A 24,897-nucleotide genomic window follows, 5' to 3' on the forward strand; every position below is an offset into this window, starting at 1 on the left:
CTACCGCTTCATTGCCAAAGATTTTCTGGAGTGTGGTCCTGAACCCTGGGAGCTCCGGTTGGGGTGCCGCTATGGTCGGGGCCTTCGTGTTTCCGGTGAGGAGGACGTAGCATGCATTAGTGCATCCTAGTTCCTGTCTGACCTCGGGGAAGGTACTTCCCCTGGCCACGATTCTGTTTCCCACGTTGATTAAGGCGTTGGGGCAGCCCCTTTGGTGCCTAATAGTGGCGAACATGGGGAGGGTTGAGTTGAGGGAAACTCCTTGAGGGGAGCCGGGCGGGAGGAGGCTGGGGGAATTGATCCTTGGGCTCTTGGTAGGGCTTCTGGGTCCTCCCAGGGGAGAATGAGAGTGGGGGAGATGCGGCAGGGCCGGAGACGAAGGTTGGGAGGTCATGGTGAGTGAGTAGGATGGTCTTATGGCCAGCGTCCTAGACTCTCAAAGGAAATGAAGCCTTAGGATGGAGGGCTGTGATTGGCCACACCACCTAAGGGAGGAGTATCGTGAGTGAGGGGGTGGAGTACGAGACTTCTTTGAGTGAAAATTCTGGTTGTCACCGGATAAAAAGATGATGTGTACACAAACAAAAATAAACTTGGTGTGGTTGCAGGAATGCCCCGCTAACTGTACCGGAATTTCCGAAATTTTTCTCGCTCCGTGTGTGTGTGTGTGTGTAAACCTTTTATTCTTCCACTACCTCACCTACTAACTAAAGTAATCGGAGTACGGCATGAGATACAGCCCCCAGCCCAAGGCCCCCCCTTAAAGAAATCCCCCTCGCGGGCCACCTGCCACAAAACATCATTACCCGCCCGAAGCGAGCTCGCAAACACTCCACCACACAAGAAACCCACCCCGCCAGCCCAGCCCAACCGCGCAGGTTCCGCCCTCCTCCTCGGATGCCCCACCACACTCGGCAGATGCACGTGCGCATAGCCCCGACCCCACTGAAGCACTTATTTTCTATGGTTCTCACACCGCCGCGTGACGAGACCGGGATGCTGCATCCGGGCCACCCCTCCCCAGCCAAGCCAAGCCAGCAAACCACCACAAAAATCCGCAGCCGCACCCCCAAAAGGGAAGCACCACCGCACCAGTCGGGCCACACCCAAAAGAGGGGGTGGCAAAATCATTTTCTCCGGGTCAAAGCCATCCCCCCCATAGGGGTTCAGGAACACCGGGTTCGCGCGGGGGCCCAGCTCGAAGCTGGGAAAAGACAGTGAGGGGCGCAATGCCCTAAGGGCCCAAGCAGGCGAGAAGGAGGACCAAGGAGGAACCGGAATCGCATGAGTGTCCGAACGGTCGCTCCGAAGAGGGGGGGAGGACGGCCTCCCTATACGACCAACTGTATCCTGGCCGGAAACCAAGAACGCCCGACCGACAAGCAAGAGCAAAAGAGCGTGGGGAAAATTCAAGGACCGCAAGGTCCACTCGGTACCGTATCAATAGGCAAACAAAAGAAAGCGAGCCAACGGAGCACAAAATGTGAACCTTCCGAAGGTGGGGAAGTTAAAGACTTGAAGCCATCGTGAGAAGCTCTTCAAGGGCGTTTGATTGGGTGAGCCCCCCGAACACCGCACCGATACACCTAACCCTCAGAGTTGAAAAGAAGGAGACTGTGTGTGTGTGTGTGTGTGTGTAGCGCGCCTGAAGTTCCCGCATAGTAAACCGATCTTGCGTCCCCCTCCCTCTCCCTCCCCTTCTCACTGCCCCTCCCTATTTATGGTATGGTAATCATACCGGATAGATAACTCACTTGGAGAGAGAGAGAGAGGGAGATCTGTCAAAGCGGACCTTTTCCTCAATCTTGACTTGACTTGTGGTGCCGCTACATACTCGTGTACTGTACAGTTCTCGGACGTACCCTACTGTGTCATAATTCATCGTAGCGTAGGCCGCAATGACTACTGTGCAAACACACACAGGAATAGTGACAAAATCACATTTTATTTACCACGCACATACGACGAACGAACCGTGGACATCCCCCCGCTATCATATGGAATCACTTCCGCAGGAGAGAGAGAGTGTGTGAGAGAACTTTGGAAATCCAGTTTGTTGTAAGCGCCTTGAGCTTTATATACGGCGGTTGGCACGAATGAATAGGTACCTCTGATGTCACTGAAGTGTTCGTACAGCGCCGCATATATCTCCGTCACTGTCACCGTCGCGTGCGCTCCCTTCCCTTGCCTTCCCGAGGACCGCCGCCGCATCTCGGTCGTTGGTAAGCTCTGTGTGACGGACTTTCTTTTCTTTTCTTCTTCCTTTACAGTATTTCTGTGGGGAGCTGCGGCTGGCAGGATCTTCAACTAGAGATAATACGCATGAAATGATCCGCGGCCTTGAAACTGAAGTAAGATTAAGGTTTTTTTTACCTAACTAGATTTGGCCAAGTCAAGTTTTAGGGAAATAAAAATAAAAATAGAGATTCTTGTGAGGGGGGGGGGGAATACAGGTGTGGAGTTATCGCATTATTGTATCACATCATACAAAGTACAAGTATTATCGTTATCGCACTGTGGTGGTGGTGGTATTATTCTGTTCTGGGAATGTGGAATGATTTGTTGTGAGACATGTCTTGTTACATAAGTGTACTTTTCATTTCCTGGATTCCTCCTTTGGATAGTTGAGAGATGGTATGATACTGTACCCGGGTCATGTGTTACGTGTTTTACTGTATCGAGTTGTAGGGGGATGAGATGTTCTAGGAGAGGATGAATGAGTGGAAGAGTGGGAAAAAATGTCTGTTCAGGTCATCCCGTGGCCCGGTCCGATAATGATACTCCACAAGCTGATAGCATCCTCAAGGAATAAACATTGGGGATGAACGAGAATAAATACAGAAAATTTCAAGGAATGCGTAGCTCCAAACTCCAATCGCCCCCTTCCATTTGTCCATCCATCCATCCATCCCTACACCGTTTCGCAGTATCCATATCCCAATTAATTCGTATCTACCATCCTCACACTCCACGACCCTTCTTCCTTCACATAGCGTGGAACACCGGCTGCGGCTTTGCGACCTGATCCATAACGGTAACCTCCGAAGCGAAACTGACACTGGTCCCCGTCCTCTCGAGTTTTTCCAGCGGCGACGGTAGTTGCGATTCCTGCTCATCGATAGACCCCCCCCTCCTGTCGACCAACGCGACCTTATCCAGACTACGGGGAGGCGCCCTCGCTCGCCGCAGACGTCTCCGCCTACGCCAGATATAGACGAACATGGGAATTACCACTATGAGGGAGATGCCGCCAACGATGCAGGCTATCGTTGAGCCGTCGTCCAAGCCTGGGACTATGGTTTTCGGTCCCATCGGTGGGGGAGGGGGAGGGGGGGGAGGTGCTGAACCGTCGGTCGATACGACGACCTGGCCCTGCTTGTCTTCGTCTACATCGTCGGGTTGCCGGGTGATGAGTGCGCTTGTGAAGGTGGGGAGGATGAAGAGGAGATATGCTAATGACTGTGGGGAAATGTTGAGCTTTGACATCTTTTCTCTGGTATGATGTTTGGTGGTTGAAGATGGAGGTCGCAATTTAAACCCGCGAAGAGAGTTGTTCTTTTTTATCTTTTTAAAATGGTGGGGGAAACTTTATTGTTATCTGCAAAGGAGTGTGGCCACAATTCAACGTAACGGAGGGGGGTTCCAAGTATTAAAAACTAAGGGAGAGTGTGTGATAGGTCAAAAAGAGTGTGATAGCAATAATAGCAAAATAATAATAATAATACAAGCTCAAATTCAGAGCTTTGACGGGAACGAACGTATCAAACAAAGCACACAGGCCAGACGAACAGGAAATAAGGAAGACGAAACGCAGAGCGTCCGAAAGGGCGGATGGTAGGCTATTTGTTTTATTATGCCTTTTTCTTTTTCTTTTTTCTCCCTTTCTTTACCTTTCCTTCCCTTCCCGATGTCTTGATTATCGTGGCACAAATGGACACAGGGGGGGGGAACTGTCGGTACTTTCCTTCTACTTCCTCTTCCGCCCTCACAAATCACACTCCTGAATATGATATAGTATATCATTACTGTACTGTACCTCTTGTTTCTTTTTTCTTTCTTTCTTTTTTTTGTTTCTGTTTCCTTCCTTCCTCGCACTGAGCCGTCCGCAGGAAGTATGACCTCGGTCATTCAATTCAATTCAGGTAACTTATAAAATTCCTGGAACGTGCGGCTGACATTCCTTTCCCCTTCCACTCTACGCTTCACCGTGCTTTTCCCTAAATGCGTGCGTCGAAGGAGTTTGTCCAGATTAGCGAATGGGGACGTACAGTACTTGTAACAGTACCGTACTCGTAGTAGGTAGGAAAAAAATACTAATTGCCCAAGCAAAAGGTCAATAAGCACTTTGACTTTCACTACTTGTAAATACAGTACAAGGTCCAGGGATAGAAAGATTGACACAAGCATGAATACTGGCGAGGATACTCGAGTATCATACAAAGTAAGGAGTAGGGGTGTGCGTTGATGGCGATATTGGTCAAAAAGTTAGTTGTATCATATGATATGCCGCAGACAAGCCCGTCCGAAAACGTGAGCCCTTCCATTTCTCAGCAGGATCCTGGAGAGAGAAAGTCATCCCTTCCTTCGATAGATGTACTGTATTATGATAAATCGGAGCCCAGGCACCCGGTTTATCAATTATATTTCTGTAAACTTGACCAAGACAAAAGGGGGTTACTCGTACTAGTAGAGTTTCTCAGTGCTGTATCCCCCTCTGCGCACACCACTTCTGCTGAAATCTTTGTTATGCCATGCCCTATTGTGCCAATCTTTCTATCATTAGCTCTTGCACGGTGATAGGACATTCCGCAAGTACCGGTACTCGTACAGTACTCGCCCAAATCAAAAGTCCGTCGCCGAGGTATGATATAATACCCCCAGTGACGATACAGCTGACTTATTACCAATACTCTCCTCTATCACAGCAGCATACCCCAGTGACACCAGTAATGTTGAGAGGAGCGGTCGTATATGCGCCGGTAAGTGTTGGGAATGGATTTTTTTTGACTTTGGCGCAGCGGTCGGTAGTAGGAGGGCGTTAAGCGCCCCAGCCTTGGTGTTTGTTATTGGAGGTACAGTACTCGAGTATTGGTACAAGTACTGTACTGTACACGCTAGCCGTAACCGGATAATGCAACCTTCCCGATTCTTGCTGTGGGGAAGCTTACCTTGACGACTCGGAGACTTTTGGTCTAAATGCTCCGGTAGGGAGGGTATGTAAAGTGGCTAACTTAACTGGTATTTTGGGATGATATATTGGAGCGCTGGGTGCCTCCCTCCTGATCATCGTCGTCGTGGTGCGGGATGCTTTATGGAACTTGGAGAGAAATGTTAATATCACGGTCGACGGTTTGATGTATTGATTATTTATTTATTTATTTTATTTTATTTTTCATTTTCTACAGGATTGCCACTAAAACAGTGCGCCCCATACTCCCAACAATAGAATACAAGTGATCGCTACTCTGACAGTGATCCGGGTGAGAGAGACATCACTATGGGCGAAGGAAACAGCCGCCGAGCGCTTCTTACTGACGTTAGAGCTTATGTCCCATGTGCGGTTGGCCGGAGGCAAATCGGACGAGGACGAGTGAGGTGGGGTGATGATAAATATCTCGCCGGTTGAATCGGAAGTTACCCAGGTCCGTCCCATTCTATCAAAGGCGATACCCACTGGCCTGTGGATTTTCATTAATGGCTGTGGAAGGTGTTTTTTGTGAAAACGTCGACTTACCTAAAGCACTTTTGTGGGCAGCCGGTGATATTACTATTCCACAGGATGTTTGTTATAGAGTTGTTCGAGTTCCTGGGCTCCTTTGGCTCCCCCCCTTTAAACTCCACCACCGAGACCATGTACCCGATCGGCGTTTCTCTATCCCAACTCCCATGGAACGAGATCCAGGCGTGCCCGGTTTGGGGGTGAAATTTGATATCCAGAGGCGCCATGTGTGCCTGGAAACCCAGACGGGGAGCCTGAAACATGTCGCGACACGTCAAATCTGTGAAGGTATTGTTCATGACCAAAGCGAATTGGTCGCCAACTTTGATATCATAAGTCGCGGCTTTGATGTCCTTTGGATACCAGGCGGCAAAGCAGTAAGGATACCCTGTACAACAAAAAATTGGCCAACACATTCAACAATGTTATCGCAGGAGCATACCATAATTCGGCGCAGTAAAATCTTCACTGAAAGCCGTCTCGCCGAGGTCTCCGAGAAAATTCAATTCCTCGGCCGGGTTGTTCTGGTGAATGTCAATTCCCTCCCGCATCAGGTCGTCAGCAGAATTCTCCACAGCCCAGATGCCTCCGTAACTGTCCTCCCCCAACCCCACGGAATTGCGAAGGCCCCATCCGAGCAGATTGCCCTGCGTCGTGAAGTCTTGCTCTTTGGTTTTTGAGACACTGAACGCCTTGATCATGCACTTTCCCTTGGAAAGGTCCTTGGCTTCCATGTCCAGATTTCCGTCAGAACCTCTGGAGACTAGGAGGACGTCCGAATGTAAATTGCTGGTAAGGAGTGTGCGGGTGATATGGCCGCCAGAGTCCATTCCGGTGACAATTTTCCTTCTTGAAGAGTTGTCGATAGTCGCTTTTACAGGATCGTATTTCCATGAATAGACAACGTCGGGGGAACTTGCGAACCTTGTTGAAATCGTCCAAACTTAGCTTGCGAACCTTTCTCCACTAGAAAAATATGTCAGAGAATATGCTTACAGCGTTCTCCCATCTTTAGAAAGAGCTAATCCATGATTCAACTTTAGTCCAGATGAATTTTCGAGAAGAGTTTTCCCGTCATAGATAACACATCCGTCCGCAGCCTCACTAGTTTTCAAAACAAAGATCCCATCCGAATCGCCAGAAACAAGAACATTCCCATTTGTGTCAAAGACAATGTTTCTCGGGCGGGTCAACTGGTTCGTCAATAATTGATAGGTATATCCATTAAGTACGGAGGGGTTTGGATAGGTCGGTGAGCCCCGGTTGATTATGCAAGCGGACTCCGCATCCGCGTCCCAAGACACAGCGAAAGCTTGTTTAAAAAGCACGATAACCCAAAGGAGATATTTGATGCTACACATGTTGAGGTCTTTGAAATTTCTGAGATTTGTGAAAGATGAGGTCGGTGGTGGCGGACGCTGAAGGTGGGGAACAGAGGTTGTGTTGCAACAAAGCTATCTGGAGAGCTCTGCTTGGCATATGCTCATTGGTATAGTATTGGAAAAGAACTTTAGGGTTTAATCACGTTTTGCAGGCGCGAGCCGGGGCAAGAAATCTGTTTTTATCGTGGTGGGGATTCTCCATGACATGATAAGCACCATTCTGCCCTGCCCCAATGGAACCAGTGGAATGCTGTATACATGCGCAATCACTCGTCGGTTGGCAACAAAGATCACGCCCAACCATCCATTACGGTCAAGCAAAATTGAGTAAACTCTCTAGTCTATAGGTATCCTTTTACGTGATTGGCCTACTGATCAATTGAACAATTTCTGTATTAAGTGGACCGCTTCAACTCGGCCGCCCGAGCACAGGACCGGGGCTAAACTGCCGAGTACGGTAGCTATTCTAATCGGTTGTTCTACGAGTAATTCTATAATTCTATATAATAAACTCATCATTAAGAAACCTCGCATGTGCTAAACTATTTGTTAATATTGCGGTTTGGGCTGCGGTGTCAATAGTACGCACAATAAAGTACGATAATATTACTGTTATTGTAATAATATTATTTACAAGACGTTTTGGGAATTGTTGAGGTCCACTGGTACTGTACTGTACAGTACCACAACAGCACTCGACTACCGTACCAATGTTCGGCGTATGCGAGCTAGTCTAATGCCTGTTAATATCAATGCACACAAAAATTCTGCAACCACCCTGGGATAAAAACACATTAAACCCTGGTATAAGGTAAATAAACAAAACTGCGGGTGAACAACAGTACCAGTACTGTACTCCTGTTAAGAATACCGACACTCGGGGACAATGCAACTAAAGACAGTCAATACGAGTAGAGTGACTTTGACAACAAAATCCATTGCTCAGAAAGCCATAGCATTTTGAAAGAAAATTTCCCGAGTAATTAAGATAGTGTAAATCCGTCTATAACCTCGGGTTTTTCTATAAGTTCCCCGTCCTGTTGGCACCTCAGGCTTGCTAGTGCAGTGGGAGTATCCGGGCTATTATTCTCACCAGGGGTAGTCAGTTCATGAAAATTCGTGCACAGGGCTCGGGCTTTGATTACTTCACCATACGATGCTCGAGTAGATTGGGATATGTATGGCTTGCTAGTACCTGTATTCGTGCCGCATTTCAAGACATCTGCCTAAAGGTAGTCATCTCATTAATGGTTAAATACTCAAGTTAGCCCAAGCACCTGGTTGCGTCCTCGAACTCGATCCATCCAACGTTGCTATTAACTTAAATTTATTATACTCTATCTCTATTCTACAACGGAAAGTTCTTGCAGGATATTTCTTAGCCAATTAATTGAGGTGACCATCGCCATTTGTGCAAGTTCATCCATCTGTTTCCCTGTTTCCCCATTGATTTGGCGGTCAGCAATGCATGCGTGGGGAGAACTCTCCAAGCGTCCCGTGCGCGGTTCGGCTAGTTGAACCCTGCGCCTTCCCTGATTGGCGATAGTTCTCCAGCGTGGTGTTGGCAGAGGTTAAATTCTTAACACACAACAACAACCCCCTTTCCTTCCTTTCCTTCCCCCTCTCCTCTTTCTTCCTTCATCTCAACACTATCTTCTATCTATAAATCACAATTTTACGTTTATTCACCCGATTTACGAATCAATTACACCTTCCTCTATAGTCGTAAGTTTACCTTGTCTACCCCTCCGGGAGACGCGTTTTGGGTTCTCCAGCACTATCCCAGTTGTTGACAATCAGCTATCTGTTATCCTTGTATGACTGACAATTCCTGAAACGTTTCACAGAATCAGAATGCGCGAAATCGTTCACTTGCAAACTGGTCAGTGCGGTAACCAGATTGGTGCCGCTTTCTGGTATGAATTCATATTGGGTTTATCGAGCTTCACCTGATGAGAGAGGTTTCTTACTTGAATTTTCTTTTTTGATTGTAGGCAAACAATCAGTGGAGAACATGGACTTGATGGGTCGGGTGTGTAAGTTACCACTTGTTCCCAATTCTCGATATTATGACCAACGGCGTTCTAATATTATTTTTTACCAGCTACAACGGAACGAGTGACCTGCAGCTCGAGCGTATGAATGTCTACTTCAATGAGGTTGGTGTATGATAACGCATTTTCAATTTCTGCTGCATCTTTCTCACTATTTTGCAACCAGGCTTCCGGCAACAAATACGTTCCCCGTGCTGTGTTGGTCGACTTGGAACCGGGTACCATGGACGCTGTTCGATCCGGTCCCTTCGGAAACCTCTTCAGGCCGGATAACTTCGTCTTTGGACAATCCGGTGCTGGTAACAACTGGGCCAAGGGCCATTATACCGAGGGTGCTGAACTTGTCGACCAGGTGTTGGATGTCGTTCGTCGTGAGGCCGAAGGCTGCGACTGTCTGCAAGGTTTCCAGATTACTCACTCGCTTGGTGGTGGTACTGGCGCTGGTATGGGAACGCTCTTGATCTCCAAGATCCGTGAAGAGTTCCCCGACAGAATGATGGCCACTTTCTCCGTTGTTCCTTCACCTAAGGTCTCAGACACCGTTGTTGAACCATACAACGCCACCTTATCGGTACACCAGCTTGGTAAGGACCAGAAGTATTTGCTTGAGTTGGGCAAGCACTAACCATAGAACACAGTCGAGAACTCTGATGAGACCTTCTGTATTGATAATGAAGCCCTGTACGATATCTGCATGCGTACTCTTAAACTCTCAGCTCCTTCCTACGGAGACCTTAACCATCTGGTCTCTGCCGTCATGTCTGGTGTTTCAACCTCTCTCCGATTCCCTGGGCAGCTTAACTCTGACCTCCGCAAATTGGCTGTTAACATGGTGCCTTTCCCACGTCTCCACTTCTTCATGGTTGGGTTTGCGCCCCTCACCTCCCGCGGCGCCCACTCCTTCCGTGCCGTCAGCGTTCCAGAACTCACGCAACAAATGTACGACCCGAAGAACATGATGGCAGCATCCGACTTCCGCAACGGCCGTTACCTGACCTGTGCTGCTATCTTGTGAGTGTTGTCCCTATTCAGACAACCACAAATTAAAGCTAACTATTGCCAACCAATAGTCGTGGAAAGGTTTCCATGAAGGAGGTTGAGGACCAAATGCATAATGTACAGAACAAGAATTCATCATACTTTGTCGAATGGATCCCCAACAACGTTCTCACTGCCCTGTGCTCAATTCCTCCTAAGGGGTTGAAAATGAGCTCTACCTTCATTGGAAACTCTACCAGCATTCAGGAGCTTTTCAAGCGTATTGGCGACCAGTTTACCGTCATGTTCAGGCGTAAGGCTTTCTTGCATTGGTACACTGGTGAAGGGATGGACGAAATGTAGGTTTGCTCATAACCATGACTTCTACTTGTTAGGTCACGTGCTGATAAGAATTTACAGGGAATTTACTGAAGCGGAATCCAACATGAACGATTTGGTTTCCGAGTACCAGCAGTACCAAGATGCCACCGTCTCTGACGATGAGGGTGAAGCTTATGAGGAGGAATTGCCTGCTGAGGAGGAGGCCTAAAAGCTGCAACTTCAAAAAGTCAGTATGATTCGAGAATACCAACGACTAGATATTGTTTCGTGTCTTTGAATAGGTTTCGAACTATTGGTTTGTTGGCTCAATTGCGTTCAAAGGGAGTTGCTATTGTCTTTGGTCTTCCGAGAATTCCTCATCTTTCGTTTCATTTTGTACTGCGGCTAGCAGCTTTATTTGGCAGTGAGCTTTGTTTAATCAATTGCTCTACGGTGAATAGCCCTTCTTTGTAGATCCCATTTATCAAATTGATCAAGTATTCACTTAGCCGTGGAACTGGAGCCAACAAATTGCAAGTAGACCTGAAACGACAACTGACCAAATCCCAGTTGAAAATGGTGGATTTTTTTTTTGCACGTCTAATTAAGCCACATGCCCTGTGCCGTCTTCGTGTGAATAAAGATTTTCGTGAAAAAAGTTTTCCCTTCGTCTATCCATCTCCAGCGCCTCAGGTCCGATTTGTAACGTTTAACCCGCGGCGGGGTAAAGGGTGAAAACGACCGCTTGCACCACCAAAGTTTTTTTTCTTCTTACCCTTCACCTCCCCTTCCCTTCTTCCGTCTACTCGTAGCTTGTCTTTTGTCCTGCTTCCTCCCCACTACACACACTCACACTCTCTTTAACATTCATCCATCTCTCGCAAACAGTTTGACTTTAATTTCCCTCTGACTCCTCAATCAGTACTGCTACCATCATGGGCAAAGAAAAGGTATCCCCCAAACCACAATTCTTACTCACAATTTATTCTCCCTACTCCCCATTATTTCCCATTGTTCCCACCATATGCTTTTTTTATCACTTATACCCAGTACCTGCGATTGCCGTATTTGACCGGCTTCCCATCACTGCTACTTGGTTCCCAGATAGAGTTCCTCTGTTTCTGTTTCCTTCACTTACTTTTTTGGTTCCCGCTCTGAATTGTTTTTGTTAGCATTTATTGACTTTTTATAGGTTTGCCTTGCATACTCGTGAGTAACTACCAATTCTGGGTTTTCGAAAGAGAGACAGCAGCCCCAGCTGTTCTCGCTCAATTACAAACAAACAAAGACAAACTGTCAATTTTTTATTATTTACTAACCTATTCTTGATAGCGGTGGACTTGATACTTCTTGTATCCTAGGTATTACTGCAATTGATCCTTTCTATCGTTTATTCACTAATTAAAATACTAGCTTGGCTTATCGAAAAGGGTTATGAAGTTGTTTGTTTCAGTAAATCTCCATGCTTGCTCACTTACGTCATTGCCTATAGACCTAACTCTGTGAATTTCAGTGGCCGACATCGGTCAAGAAGAGGACTTCGAAGCCGCAAAGGAAAAGGCTTTGAAAATTGGAGCCTCCTCTGTCCACGTTGTTGACCTTCGCAAAGAATTTGTCGAGAAGCTCTGTTATCCTGCTATCCAATGTAACGCAATTTACGAGAACGTTTATCTTTTGGGTACGAAACTCTCTAATACAGTTTCCCAATTATTTTTAAACCCCACCTAATGCTGGCTTATGATAGGAACTTCTCTTGCGAGACCCGTTATTGCTCGTGGACAAATTGCTGTTGCTGAACAGGAAGGATGCACCCTCGTTTCTCATGGATGTACCGGCAAAGGAAATGACCAAGTTCGTTTTGAGCTTGCATTTTATGCCTTGAAGCCGGACGTTAAAGTCATTGCACCATGGCGTCTTCCTGAGTTTTACAACCGATTCGCTGGTCGCAACGACTTACTTGCCTATGCCGCAGAGGTTGGCGTTCCCGTCTCTCAAACCAAAACCAAGCCCTGGTCTATGGACGAAAACCTAGCTCATTGTTCGTATGAAGCCGGGATTCTTGAGGACCCTGATGAGACTGCTCCAAAGGATCTTTGGAAGTTGACAATTGACCCTCTCGACGCTCCTGATACTCCGGAGGATTTCACTGTCCATTTTGAGAAAGGCCTCCCTTCGAAGCTCGAGTATGAGGGTGGCAAGGTAGCCACCGAGCCTTTGGATCTCTTTTTGACCGCCAATGCCATCGCTCGCAGACACGGTGTGGGAAGGATTGATATCGTCGAGAATCGTTTCATTGGGTTGAAATCCCGTGGATGCTACGAGACTCCTGGCTTGACCATTCTTCGTTCCGCTCATGTAGACTTGGAAGGTCTTGTTCTCGACAAGGAGATCAGAGCTCTCAGGGATCAATTTGTTACCTTCAACTATTCCAAGGTCTTGTACAACGGACTCTACTTCTCGCCTGAACGTGAATTCCTCGAGGATTCCATCACGTCCTCCCAGAAGACTGTTAATGGGAAGGTTCGCTGTCGCGTCTACAAGGGCTCCTTGATTATTCTCGGAAGGAGCAGTGAGACCAGCAAACTTTACGACATGGCTGAGAGCTCCATGGATGAAATCGGCACCTCGTTCGCGCCGGTCGATACTACTGGGTTTATCTCGGTCCAGGCAATTCGCCTCAAAAAGTAAGTTCACCTTCCGTTAAAAAAATCTAAATACTAATGAAAAGTATAGGTACGGGGCCCAGAAGCTGCTTGATGGAGAAGTTCTCTGATTCTATTTTTCTTAATGATACCATAGAATCACCTTTGCCCTTGTCTTGGGTGTGGTATTCGACTTTGCTTCTTTGTTTCCACCTGGATCTCGTACTTCTAGGTGTTACCTCGTAATCGAGGGAAAACAGTAGTTGGTTATGGATAATAGTATCCATAATAAATACCTTGTGTGAAGTTCTAGACCTTATTTCGAGTGATTTTCTGTGAATGTAATGCCACGTGCCAGCACAATGCGATTGTTGGCGGAAAAGTGCAGTAGACCTGCCTTGGGAAGCTACCGGCCTAACCGATCAAAATAAGCAACGTTGTTTTTATTTTATTTTTCTTTTCCTCTTCTCTACCACTGCGGAAAACACACGAAACGACAACACGACAGCACACGACAACACCTCCTTTGACCAGAGTATTCACGACTTGTTTAAATACTTTTATCTTCCTGGCTGTTCCCCTCCTACCCTTTTCCCCCTGAATTGAGACTCGAACATCTTGCGCTCTGGTATCTGCCACTACACACTCATCAATTCACCCATCTTCTCTCCGGTAGCCTAAGCCGGAATCACTAATCCCCAAACCCCCTCCAAATTTTTTTTCCTTTTCTTCCGCGATAGAAGCAACCTCCCACCACCGCCGCTACCAACAAAAAAACAGAGGATTCACGCATCCACATACCTCACTCCAAGCACTTTATGAACAAAATGGACGAAATCCTCTTCCACGTCATGAACATCGCGCACAGCGCCACCAGCTACACAACAATGCTCAAGACCCACATGATCAGTCCCCTAAAACAGTACGCCGCCTCGCAGCCAGACCTGATGAACATCGCCCTCCTCCTCGTGATCGTCTACCTCTCGCTTTCGATCCTTGGCATGGCTAGTCGCTGGATCTACTCGGTCGTCATCACCACTCTGCGCCTGCTCCTTTTTGTCGTCGTGATCGGTGGCGGGATATGGGTGTGGCAGCGCGGGCCGCAAAAGTCCCAGAGCGATTTTCTCAAGGTCGTGGAGGTGGTCAGCGAGGGTGTTAGTGCTGCCGCGGCCGGGAAGGGGCCAGGCGGTGGGCCAGGCGGAATGGGAGGCGCTGGAGCCGGATTTGAGAGGCAGAGATACGAGTATTAGAGGTTACTCTTCGGTGATCCCGATGGGAATTGGAAGGCGGTTATAGAGGGTGGGGTAGCTTTGTTTTTCTTATTTTTATTTTTCTACTATGCTAGCGCTGATGATGATTACGACGATGACTTGCTGAGCTCCTACTCACGGGTGAATTGGATGGATGGATGGATGGATGAGTGAGTGTGAGCAGGCAGGTGGGCATGTATTCTTTTGCCTTGATATATCATAGTTTTTTTTTTTCTCCCTCCCTTCCACGTCAACTTGTCGTTGTCCTTGATACTTCTTTCCTTCCTTCCTTTCTCACCAGACCTACTTAATACCGAAAGCCGGTAGCGCCGTCTTTTACTCTTCATTCAATCGTTCACTCTCGTTAGCTGTATTGTTTCTTCGCCCTCGCTCCAATCACGTTTCATTTGCCCCCATCCAGAGAGAAAATATGTACTGTACTCCAATCCCTAGCTGTCAAAATAAAGTTTCTCCATAGAATTCCACTTTATCGTTACCACTTGCCAGCACTTTAACCGCCCTCGTACCACGAGGGCACAATAGCACACACACAAGTCACCAGATATAGCACCCGCACTCTTATCGTGAAGGATAAATAAGCCAGCCAGCCTAACACTTAGGCCAGGCAGGGTAACCACTAATCGAACTTGCAATCTGCTCTTTTACGCGCCTTCGCGCGTGCCGTACCGTACCATAACGCATCAGTAAGTACAAGTTTGGTGCTCTACCCTAGCAAAAGGCAAGAGCACGAAAAAGAAAGGAAGGAGGGAGAGAATAAAGTTAAGTTACCCACAATGCCCATTTTCCACAGAGTACACGCACGAGCCATCACTCGATTTCCCTCCCTTTTCCAGAAACTCAGTACTGTAGTCTACACGGAACGCATCTCTCGCTTTTTCCTTCTCTCCGCGGATCAACTGCCTCAACACGTGATGAATAGATCCGGAAGTTACACCGACCAGAAGCCGACGGCGCCTGTCCTGGCCTGGCCTGACAATTACTGTACGTGTACGAGTACTGTACTCGGTAGAGAAGTTAGTCCGCCCGAACGGACGGAGAAACCTCCGGGTGTGACAAATATACGATACGTACTCGGCGGTGCGGTAAGTTACATACAGTGGAAAAGGCGGTTGCGGTGCGGTGCGGTGCGGGTGCGGTAATCGTCGAGTTTTGTGGAGAGGTTATATGATGTGATGCGCGTGGCGTGTGTGTGTGTGTGGGTGATCGATCTACTTACTGTACGTGTACTGTACTGTACTGTACGTGTACTGTACAGTATCTACGAGTCTACTGTAGGGACGAGGGCTCTTTTTTTTTTTTTTTTTCCCCAGGGGTTGGGCATTTGGGCATTTGGGCATTCTATGGTACTGTACTCGTACCTTATTTCGTTCGGTATTTTAGAATGAATTGTGTGGCGTACAGTTCCTCTGGGATGATAACGAGGGGTGGTGATTCGCTGTGTGGTGGTTTTGTCTACGCTATATGGTCCTGCCTGTCCAAGCGCCAAGAACTCTCAGCAACGAACTAAGGGGTTTTTTTTTTTTTTTGTGAAAACTAAGAATCAGATCTCCTTCTACTGGTATGATATTCTATGGAGCTCTAAATATTTTATTGGATTGGAAAAGGAGTGCATTTTCTGGTACGGGGGTATGATACAGGTATCGTACCGGTACAGTGCTTGTACGGTACGTCCGCAACAAATCTATGCCAAGGCGTTAATTTGTGCATGATAATATTACCGAGCAAATACGAGTACCATACAGTAACCTACTCTAGTAGAGAGGGAACGAGAGAGAGAGAGTGTGTGTGTGTTGTGTGTGTTGCGTGTGTCGCTTTTACAAATAATATATTTACCGGGACCAAACGATAGCAACCGCCCCCGCAATGAGGAATTCAAAACATCTCGGCCCGAGACCCCACGTTTTCCCCCCCCACACACACTCGCACACTCCACACACACTCACCGAGTCTTTCCCAGCCGGCGGCCCGGAGGGGGGGCACTACTCGAGTACTATATGATAAAAACGAATATGTATTCCTACCACCACTACCAACAAAGGCGCTAATATGCGGGATATCGTCCGGTTACCCATCCACGCACCCCGCACAACGGGAGGATGTAAATAATACGGTACTATACTCAAAGCATCCAAAAAAAACAAAAAAAAAACACAGGGATTTCGTGAAACAAACGCGCGTTGCAATGATCGCCTATACAAGTCTATACTCGAGTAACTGCACAAATCCGCCAACTCACCCGCTTCTGGAGTTGTGGTCCCCGGGGCGGGGGTGGGTGCCGTTGTTCATGGGATGCATGTACCCAGTTTGTTACAGTACTCTTAGTCGAGAGGACGGTGCTCTATGCATGTACTCGGTATGTACTTGTACAGTACTCTGTGTGCTGCATGAAATGGGCACGATGATACGCATACGGACCGCGCGATCGATGTCGAGCGTGGTAAGGGCCCGGTGATAAATCCGAGTCATCGCTTGCCTGGGGGTCTATGCCTTTGTATCATAAATACGATGACCGAGTTGCGGGGCTGTACCGGTGCTCGTTCGGGGGAGGCTATCAGTGATTATCGGTGGTGGGTATGATGTTTGGTCGGATTGGTCAGGGATGGGAATTTGCACGATATCATACTTGTACCGGTACCCTATGCAAGCGTAGCATCGAGCCCATCACCAGAAGCGAAGTGGCTTGGACGAATATGATACCACACGGTAAGAGGAGCCCTTTGCCATATCATACCAATCGATGATAGGACGGAGCGAAGCCCTCCGCCGGGCACGCCCTATCATGACCTATCGTCCGTCGGAAGCGGGAAAGTGTGGTGGTGTGCCGAGTGCGCCGAAAACGATTGCTTCGACGAGCTTGGTTATGATAGCATGATAACAGCAAACTGCCTCCCCAAAGTGGTAACGGTATTTGGGGTACGGCAGCCCGGGACGGGTTTGACTCGGTCAAGTGCGGGAATAAGCGAGGAGTTGGAGGTGGAATTTTGTATGTATCGTGGTTGGTCTGATTTTTTTTTGAGGGTCCTGGCGATACGATGGGGTATGATACCGTACCGATACAATTGGTGACGGAGCGGTCGGTCGATCTGCTTGGCCAGGACCGCCATGTGGTAGGTAGGGTAGCCTAACTACCGACTGGAGTAGATTTATCACCGCTTGTCTGTGCTGTATAAGCTTAACGTCTAGCGCGGTCTACCAAGGAATCAAGGCCTTCACGTAACCTTATCAAACCCTCTCTTCCCTCCTTCCCGCCTACAACATCTCCAAAAAGTTACCCTCCTCACTATCTCATGCAACCCACGGCCGAAACCGGAACCATGGACACTCCCCCTCCACATTCATCTATTGCAGCAACGACAAAATGCTCCGGCTATAATTTAGGCCATCTTTTCAATAAAAACATACATATCCCCCCCCTCCTCTTCGGGGGGGGGGGAGGGGAGAGAATACGATAAGGACTCCCGAGTGATACTACGTGATTGTCGGAATCTACCGCCATGCGGCAGCGCTTTCTTCTTTCTTTCTTTCTCGAATACGGTATATGATATACGAGTACCGTACTGTAGATCGTAAGATGGTAACCCAAAACGTTTTGGTAAATCGCACGTTGCTCCGGAGTGCCAGGGTGCTGAGGGAGGGGTGGTAGGTTGTAGTGGGTGGATGTGTGTGTTCCTGTGAATCGGGGCTTTTTTTTTTTTTTTTTTTTTGCTGGGTTGTTCTGGCTTGACTTGTGAGTTAGCTTCTGCAGGCGCGTGGCTTCCTTGCTTGTTTGCTGGCCCGATGGCGAGACACAATAGGGGATCGAATTGTCGGACCTGAACTGCCGGTACGAAGTCAGGAATTTCCTGCTTTGGAAAAAGGACAAAGAAGGGTGCAAAGAATTGCTCGGCATCCAGGAGGTATAAGAAAAACAAAGAAAAACAAAGAAAAGAAAAGAAAGGATAAGAAAAGAAAAAAACATTACCAGAGGAGGCAATCCCAGCGACGTAGCACTGTGTTGTGTTCGATTACTCGAGCTGCTGGTCTACCGCCCAGGCACGGCTACTACAGAGTCACGGGATGTTGGTTGATTTTACTCCATCTCCCTGTCCCTCGGAGAGGTACCGTACCGGCAAGTATGGGAAGAAGAGGGTGGGTGTGGTACAAGTACCCGTACGAGTACAGGATTACCTTGGGCCGGTAACATGCAAGTGAGAGGACTCGTACAAGTGTGGCTTGCATGGGTGTGTGGTGGGCGTTTGGTGTTCTGCTTCTGCTTTTTCCTTCTTCTTTCATGCCGATAACTCGAGGAGTTCTTGTGTGTGTGTGGTGTGGTGGGGGTTGCCGTATCACCAGCACCGGCGCAGCCTTCTACTGCACCTTCGTCGGGGGGGGGGGTGGTATCATAGGACGAAAATAGTTGCTGTGGTTGTGATGGTGATCTACTCGTATCATTCTCAGCGATACGGTAACTCCTTTGCTTTTTTTAGTGTGTTCTTCGGAGGAAGGGGGGTTGATACCTTGCCGCTCACTAGTTGATGTGGTGGTGCTTTCACGAGGACATAAGTTCTACAGTACCGCCCGGTACTTGCGCTTGTTCTGGGGGGGAGGTCGAAGTGATACCGGTACAGTACACTCAGTACACTGCAGTACAACCGAAGGAGCGAGACGGACAGACAGACGACAGACAAGGCTCTGGACGCGGTAGATTCCCGAGTAAGTTTCGTCTGGGCCACCCACGTTGGATAAGCGAGTTTTTTGGTGGTTTTGGGAGGTTTGCATGCTTCTAGTATATGGGATAGGGAGGGAGGCGGTTCTTGGCATGGGAATGGTGAAAGAAGAGGTGGAAGGGGGAGGAGGAAGTATCGTCGTTACAATACACTGCCATCTGGCGAAGCAGGCAAGCGGGAGGGGAAAGTGGCGATTGGGGAAATTTTGACCGGGGGATTGTTCGGGCATGATACTGTACATTGTAACTAACTACTCTATGATTGCTAAACTCACCCGTCCATCCGCTGGCTTGCTTACTTACGACGTCAATGACCTCTACCTTCCTATTCGTTTCTAGTTTTCCCTCCTGGGCTGCCCCGCCGGTTCATCACATCTCGTTGTGCGGTATGAAAGGTATGATGATGAAACCTTTAAAAGAAAAAGAATGAATGTAAAGGTCTAAATCGCAGGCGTATAGCAATATACCGATGCCAGTACAGTACCTGGAGACAACACCGCGCTGGATCATAACAAACCAGCCGATACGGTGCTCTACTCGTATGGACAGCAGAACGTTCGCATAACGCCATACAGGAGCACGATAACCTATTTCTGCAACAGCAGTCTGGGCAGAAAAACAAAAAAAACAATCTCGAAAGAAAAAGAAAAGGATGAATAATTCCAATCATACCCACATGCGTCTTGCATTGCGTTTTTAACGAGGATGCTGATGTTCGAACACCCTGCTCGTTCAGCACTACGAGTACTCGAGTACCGGGAGGAAGAGTACCGGGTATGCCAAGGATTACGGTGTAAGTCTGTCGAGCTTCCTCCGGTTGGCGCCAGGGCGTTCTCGACCATTCGGAGAAGGGCATTTGCTCCAGCCACTGCTCCAATAGTTTGACAGACATTTTTCCTCCACCAAGACTAGCATGTCCGGCCTATTCAATTGCATGATTCCCGTTACTCACACATAATTTCGACCAACCAGACCAGACGTTGACAGAACTTGCGCATACCCCAAGTATTTGGCGGCGGTGGTTTGTGGTGTGGTCGAACCGGGCCGTGCTTTCCGATGAAGAGGAATGCGATCCTGATGGAATCGGGCTTGGTCGTGGTGGAATAATTGGTTCGAGGGCGACGTCGAATTATGTGATAAGGGGGGCTCTTTTTTTGAGGTTCCGGTTTTGTGCTGCGTTGCAGGGGTGAGAGGCAAGGTCAGTACTTGAGTAGTGCTCAAGTAGATAGGTCGGTCGGCGTTTTCTTCTGGATCAGTGTCCACGTCGCTATCGTCAGGACGAAGTGCAGGTCTATGAGTGCAGGTATCGTACCCGCCAATTTCAAAGATATCCAGGCAACCTTAAGGCCAAAGATCTGTGCTTTTTGATGGGTTTTTAGCATTACAGTAAGGTGTCTAGATACGGTACTTATGAAATTCGCGAGTAGTGTCATAGGGGATTTAGCTTACTCTTTGGAGCCCTTCGGAGCCTTGGGGAATTCGGTTGTCACTGGAGGTTAACTTGGTACAAACTTTTGGGGATCCCCTCGTGCTGTTTTTGGTGTTGTGCGGTTGCTAGTATGCACTGGTTTAGGTATTGCGCGCGCTGTATGATCGTGGTGAGACCGATACGTGAGATTATTATCGTTTGCTAAAGTCCGCTGCGCTCGAGGTGATGTTCCGATATCGTTTCTTCAGGTTCCGTCGATTCCCTCCTTTAGCACCGCGCTGTGTTGCAATGCTTGAACTTTCTTCTTTTTTTCTTTTTTTCGTCTGATGTATGATGATGCGGTGTGGGAATTGCTTCCATCGCCGTGCAGTCAGTGTCAGGCGCGCTTAATTTTCAAATAATCAGCAGTTTTCTTCTTCTCCGTTTCCTTCCCCCTTTTCATACCTCTCTGCTGCTTCCCTTACTCATCGGGCACAGACTAGCTTATCGACCATTATTTTCCTTTCTTTCTTTCCTGCTTTCTTTACGAGTTGGTCTTTTGATATCCAAGCTGCATTGCGTGATTTTGGGGCTATTTTTTCGCACGCCTCTCTTGTCGCCATCTCTGCCGGAGTTTGAACCGGTCAATTTCGGCAGTTGAGTTTTTTCTTCTTCTCCTTGTTTGCTTGCCCGCTTGCCTGCTCGCTGGCTTTCCTTCCCTAAGCTACTCCAGAAGTGCATGACTGGGTCGACGTCTCGCTTCTCTTCGAGATCGTAGGAGAGGGAGATGAGATGGTGGGGGTTCTGAACAACTGAATCGAGAGTGATAGATTGATAGACTGACGGAAGTAGAGTCGCTGCGGTGTACTCGTACAGTACAATACCGGTTTCTTGCTCGAGAAAAGTGAAGTGAGGCTTTACACCTTTCTACATGCCAAGTCACATCTCACGCGTACTGAACTCGACTGCCTGACATTACCTCAACCTGGCGGCCTGACTGGTCCAGATCAAAAACTGATGTCATGATCGTGACAATTACCGGTAAATTGAGACGAACGTGGGAGTGGACCTCTTGTTTTGACAGGCAGAAGAAAGCGATAAAAATAAAATAAAAACAATTATTTCAGGCTTTCGCAAAGAAGAGAGAGCGAATGTCGCATGCATCTGGCGAATGGGGTATTAATCCGGGCGGAGAGTGGTACCTTTCTAGATTCGACCTCCGAAGCACCTCCCCCCCCCCAATTCGCACGCACACATGCAACCACACACTCCACCAGCGTACGGTACTGGTATGATGTTCCCCAATTACCATGATTACCGGTAATTGATATGTCGAGTTTCACCGTGGAATACGTATCACAGCATAGTATTCTTCCAATCATCCCATGGCATACTCGAGTGCATGACTAACAAATGGACTATGTGCTGGACCATTTCTTACAATACAACAATATTGATATCTTACGGATGAGGCTTGCTGAAATCAAATAGTATTGTAACTGCGGTCACGGCACCGGAAGGATATCGGTATGATATCACAAACAACGCAACCACGCCAAACAAAAGCGAACAAGAGAGGAGTCCACTGGCACGGGTACCGGTACGAGTACTCGAGTACAAAGAAAGCAACGAGGGGGAGAAAAGGAAAAAGTGGCTTGCTCGGATCAACCGATTTGTGGCGGTCACGCAAGAATCGAGCGTGCTACCCAACGTTTCGGACTTATTAACCTCCACCCCCCCCCTCTCTCTCCTCCCTCCGCTCTAGCCTCTCAACCTCCGCTCCGCGGGCATCCTCACCTCCTCTTCCCTACAGTGCTCGGGCACCCTTATAGATATGGACCCGAGCTTTGGTTCTCGTCCTGCAGACGGCGTTTAACAATACCGAGATAGCCATCCACTGATTTTTGTGAAACTCAATTACCCACTAACTTTATTACCCGCCTGAGTGTTCTCGATACAAGAATTCATGCACCACTGACAATACGATGATACAAATTGTAACTATTTTTTTCCCTGATATGATGCATACCTTGTGATCGCCGTAATGGCCTTTTAATAAGCCACATGGCAAATCTAGCTCACTTTTGAAGATCCGAGAGGCTAGTTTGATTGATTGGTTGGTTGATTGATTGACTTGACTGATTTGACGGAAGGGGGGCGACGGGAGTCATAACGACAAGGGGAGTGGGAATTGCGAAGGAACAGTTTCTTGGGTACGAAAGGCCTGTCAGATCCGGAGACTACATGCTGCCGTATGCAAAGTGGTGCAGGGAACTTTGTGAAGTGGGGCAGTGAATCGCCTTGATGCATAACTGCATAACAACTAACTTTCTCTTACCTCACGAACAGGGCGAGCACCGGTATGGGCGACTTACTGCAACTGTATGACGATGGTGATGGTAGGCGGTGTTTTCCCTTTCCCTCGGTATGACATGGGGACATGGGGAAGGAGCTTTTCAACAGCTATTTAACCAAACTCAACGAGGGCCATACATGTCATTCGCTTGAGCTGCCGTTGCATCCGCTTGATATGTTCGTATTTCTTTTAGGATTATGTTTGGTCGTTTGTCTATATTATATATAGTTTGTGATGCGCTTCTGATTTTTTTCCCCCTTGTTTCCTTTCCCTTCTTTGATTACTCTTCATCGTCGAGAATGGCGTTTTCGTTTTGGATTCTTTCCTCGATCGGAATCCTCAAGTATGATACTCGTATGTGTACCGATAGACCACAGCAGCAACACGACGCAAGCAGCAGCACAGATTCCTTAAGGCTGACAGAAGCTACCGACTGGGCGGAGGGGAGAGTGCCGATTACGTACGTGCGTATCCGGGTAAAGTCCATTTGGCTTCGTCGATATCCAACTTTATTACTTTCCTAGCTCCTTAGAGTAAGGAGCGAGAGGCCTTAAGGGAGGCTTTGCTGTTCCCACCGGACTCGGGGTAACGGCTTGTATTGTTTGGAGAGAATTAAAAATAATAATAATAATAATAATACTTCCTCCCGGTATTCTCATTCTTTGCTTTGATGTTTGATGCGGTTTCGGCTTGATCGCGCTTTCTTTTTTCCTTCTCTTCGTTTTTGTTCGTGCAGGTCCGCTTGGTCGTTTATGGTGAGGTGTGTCATTGTGGGCTTCCGGATGACCAGATAGTTCCTTGCGCCACCCCAGTCCCTCCGACATATCAGTGTTGTATCGATATGGGTAGAGTTTGGTAGTCAAATCATGTGAAAAAAAGTAAACACCCCTTGCGTCTTTTAATGCGTTTTGGGATTTGAGAACAAAGGACCTTTTTTCATGAACGAGTTTGAGCTCTTTTCTCCCGTCTACCCTCTTTCGGTGATACCGTGCTAGATAATGGAGGTTTATGTAGGAGATTGGAGGGGAGATTTTTGGTTCGAAGGGAGCAGGAGGAGGTGAGTGAGAGAAAGAGAGAGGAAGAAGGAAGGAAGATAGCGCGAGCAGAATAGATGCATAGGATAGGGCGGCATAGGAGGTGGAGGCCGTTATCGCGAGCTTTCCTCCATGGGACCGCGTCCGGCTTGCTTTGGCTGGGCTGGCATGCTGTGCGAGCTCGTCTCGTGGCATCCATCTTGAATAAATCCTTCCCTCTCTACTCTCTCTACTCGAGCACTGTGTCCCTCCTTGCCTATTTTCCCCGCATGTCGTAGCTTGGAAAACAGGTGCTTGATAATCTACTCGAGTAGCTAGAGTGCCCGAGAATATTTCACTCATCTTCAAGGGCAACCGGTGATGAACGAATAGTTTAGTCGATACCGGTGCCCCATCCCTTGAGAGTGTGCTGTTTTTTTTTTTTTTTTTGTAGGCTTTCGATAATTCCTGGAAGTTGATTTTCTCAAATCTCCTTACAACAGCATCAACGGCGATTAAAAAAAAAAAAAAAAAAAAAAGGGAAGTTTGTGCCTCTGAATTGCCTTCCGGTCTTCTCACTGTTTTATGTCACAATTTCCCTTCAAGATCCCTGCGTTAACGACCCCCCGCATGGGAATTTTCAGCTTTTGAGCTTTGAGGAGCTAAGTGCTTGATTGAAGCTGATGATAAGTTTCCGCATTTTATATACGCAGGCTCACCCACCCCACCCGTTTCGTTTCACTTGATCCACCGACAACCTCTTCCCTTCCCTTTACGCACACCACCCAAGAAAAACGTTCTATCGTCCGTGCTCCCCTTGGTGGTTGGCCTCTTGGTACTCCATCTTTTTTTTTTTTTTTTTTTTTCCCTCTCTCTCTCTCTGGATATCATACTGGTACAGTTGGTACAGTACAATTACTTTTTATTATTATTATTATTTCAGTTCTGTAGATATTGATATGCCTTTTTTTGTGTTCAAATCGGCTTGGTTACTTTTTTTTTTTTTTTTTTTTTATCAAGCAGTTGTTCACATGCGGGCGCCACCAGG

At 47.7% G+C, this 24,897-nt stretch overlaps 9 protein-coding genes; 4 read left to right on the forward strand and 5 right to left on the reverse strand.

Moving 5' to 3' along the window:
- Nucleotides 1-2,721: 2,721 nt before the first annotated feature.
- GSTUM_00003463001 (uncharacterized protein) lies at nucleotides 2,722-3,803 on the reverse strand. XM_002837096.2 has 1 exon: nucleotides 2,722-3,803. The coding sequence occupies exon 1, from the start codon at nucleotides 3,484-3,486 to the stop codon at nucleotides 2,986-2,988; it is 501 nt and encodes a 166-aa protein (XP_002837142.1). The 5' UTR covers nucleotides 3,487-3,803; the 3' UTR covers nucleotides 2,722-2,985.
- Nucleotides 3,804-5,413: 1,610 nt separating this feature from the next.
- On the reverse strand, nucleotides 5,414-7,080 carry GSTUM_00003464001 (uncharacterized protein; the record flags this gene model as incomplete). The annotated part of the gene is made up of 4 exons (XM_002837097.1): nucleotides 5,414-5,678; nucleotides 5,735-6,107; nucleotides 6,162-6,643; nucleotides 6,716-7,080. 4 exons carry the CDS (start codon nucleotides 7,078-7,080, stop codon nucleotides 5,414-5,416), a joined length of 1,485 nt encoding a protein of 494 aa, XP_002837143.1.
- Nucleotides 7,081-8,746: 1,666 nt separating this feature from the next.
- GSTUM_00003465001 (uncharacterized protein) lies at nucleotides 8,747-9,651 on the forward strand. XM_002837098.2 has 6 exons: nucleotides 8,747-8,826; nucleotides 8,949-9,017; nucleotides 9,096-9,137; nucleotides 9,206-9,260; nucleotides 9,322-9,373; nucleotides 9,420-9,651. Exons 2-6 carry the CDS (start codon nucleotides 8,956-8,958, stop codon nucleotides 9,614-9,616), a joined length of 408 nt encoding a protein of 135 aa, XP_002837144.1. The 5' UTR covers nucleotides 8,747-8,826; nucleotides 8,949-8,955; the 3' UTR covers nucleotides 9,617-9,651.
- GSTUM_00003466001 (uncharacterized protein) lies at nucleotides 9,652-10,912 on the forward strand (the record flags this gene model as incomplete). XM_002837099.2 has 5 exons in its annotated part: nucleotides 9,652-9,739; nucleotides 9,794-10,071; nucleotides 10,108-10,166; nucleotides 10,226-10,492; nucleotides 10,554-10,912. The coding sequence occupies 5 exons, from the start codon at nucleotides 9,652-9,654 to the stop codon at nucleotides 10,681-10,683; spliced, it is 822 nt and encodes a 273-aa protein (XP_002837145.1). The 3' UTR covers nucleotides 10,684-10,912.
- Nucleotides 10,913-11,236: 324 nt separating this feature from the next.
- Nucleotides 11,237-13,410, forward strand: GSTUM_00003467001 (uncharacterized protein). XM_002837100.2 has 6 exons: nucleotides 11,237-11,404; nucleotides 11,647-11,663; nucleotides 11,787-11,815; nucleotides 11,868-11,906; nucleotides 11,968-12,132; nucleotides 12,199-13,410. The coding sequence occupies exons 1-6, from the start codon at nucleotides 11,390-11,392 to the stop codon at nucleotides 13,140-13,142; spliced, it is 1,209 nt and encodes a 402-aa protein (XP_002837146.1). The 5' UTR covers nucleotides 11,237-11,389; the 3' UTR covers nucleotides 13,143-13,410.
- Nucleotides 13,411-13,576: 166 nt separating this feature from the next.
- GSTUM_00003468001 (uncharacterized protein) lies at nucleotides 13,577-14,826 on the forward strand. XM_052355736.1 has 1 exon: nucleotides 13,577-14,826. The coding sequence occupies exon 1, from the start codon at nucleotides 13,924-13,926 to the stop codon at nucleotides 14,344-14,346; it is 423 nt and encodes a 140-aa protein (XP_052211706.1). The 5' UTR covers nucleotides 13,577-13,923; the 3' UTR covers nucleotides 14,347-14,826.
- Nucleotides 14,827-16,497: 1,671 nt separating this feature from the next.
- GSTUM_00003469001 (uncharacterized protein) lies at nucleotides 16,498-17,471 on the reverse strand (the record flags this gene model as incomplete). XM_002837102.2 has 1 exon in its annotated part: nucleotides 16,498-17,471. One exon carries the CDS (start codon nucleotides 17,469-17,471, stop codon nucleotides 17,226-17,228), a length of 246 nt encoding a protein of 81 aa, XP_002837148.1. The 3' UTR covers nucleotides 16,498-17,225.
- An 890-nt stretch (nucleotides 17,472-18,361) lies between these two features.
- GSTUM_00003470001 (uncharacterized protein) lies at nucleotides 18,362-20,708 on the reverse strand. XM_052355737.1 has 1 exon: nucleotides 18,362-20,708. Exon 1 carries the CDS (start codon nucleotides 19,962-19,964, stop codon nucleotides 19,485-19,487), a length of 480 nt encoding a protein of 159 aa, XP_052211707.1. The 5' UTR covers nucleotides 19,965-20,708; the 3' UTR covers nucleotides 18,362-19,484.
- A 1,265-nt stretch (nucleotides 20,709-21,973) lies between these two features.
- GSTUM_00003471001 (uncharacterized protein) lies at nucleotides 21,974-23,853 on the reverse strand. XM_052355738.1 has 1 exon: nucleotides 21,974-23,853. Exon 1 carries the CDS (start codon nucleotides 23,321-23,323, stop codon nucleotides 23,117-23,119), a length of 207 nt encoding a protein of 68 aa, XP_052211708.1. The 5' UTR covers nucleotides 23,324-23,853; the 3' UTR covers nucleotides 21,974-23,116.
- Nucleotides 23,854-24,897: the final 1,044 nt, after the last annotated feature.

This window comes from Tuber melanosporum, assembly GCF_000151645.1.
Source record: "Tuber melanosporum whole genome shotgun sequence assembly, scaffold_173, strain Mel28".
Classification (NCBI taxonomy): Eukaryota; Fungi; Ascomycota; class Pezizomycetes; order Pezizales; family Tuberaceae; genus Tuber; species Tuber melanosporum.

Coding starts and splice junctions, on each gene's coding strand:
- GSTUM_00003463001 (XM_002837096.2), bottom strand. CDS start 3,486: ATGTCAAAGCTCAACATTTCCCCACAGTCATTAGCATATCTCCTCTTC.
- GSTUM_00003465001 (XM_002837098.2), top strand. CDS start 8,956: ATGCGCGAAATCGTTCACTTGCAAACTGGTCAGTGCGGTAACCAGATT. Junction 9,018..9,095: donor CAGATTGGTGCCGCTTTCTG/GTATGAATTCAT, acceptor TTTTGATTGTAG/GCAAACAATCAGTGGAGAAC. Junction 9,374..9,419: donor GTTGGTCGACTTGGAACCGG/GTACCATGGACG, acceptor AAACCTCTTCAG/GCCGGATAACTTCGTCTTTG.
- GSTUM_00003467001 (XM_002837100.2), top strand. Junction 11,907..11,967: donor TTATGAAGTTGTTTGTTTCA/GTAAATCTCCAT, acceptor TGTGAATTTCAG/TGGCCGACATCGGTCAAGAA. Junction 12,133..12,198: donor CGAGAACGTTTATCTTTTGG/GTACGAAACTCT, acceptor GGCTTATGATAG/GAACTTCTCTTGCGAGACCC.
- GSTUM_00003468001 (XM_052355736.1), top strand. CDS start 13,924: ATGGACGAAATCCTCTTCCACGTCATGAACATCGCGCACAGCGCCACC.
- GSTUM_00003470001 (XM_052355737.1), bottom strand. CDS start 19,964: ATGTCTGTCAAACTATTGGAGCAGTGGCTGGAGCAAATGCCCTTCTCC.
- GSTUM_00003471001 (XM_052355738.1), bottom strand. CDS start 23,323: ATGGACTTTACCCGGATACGCACGTACGTAATCGGCACTCTCCCCTCC.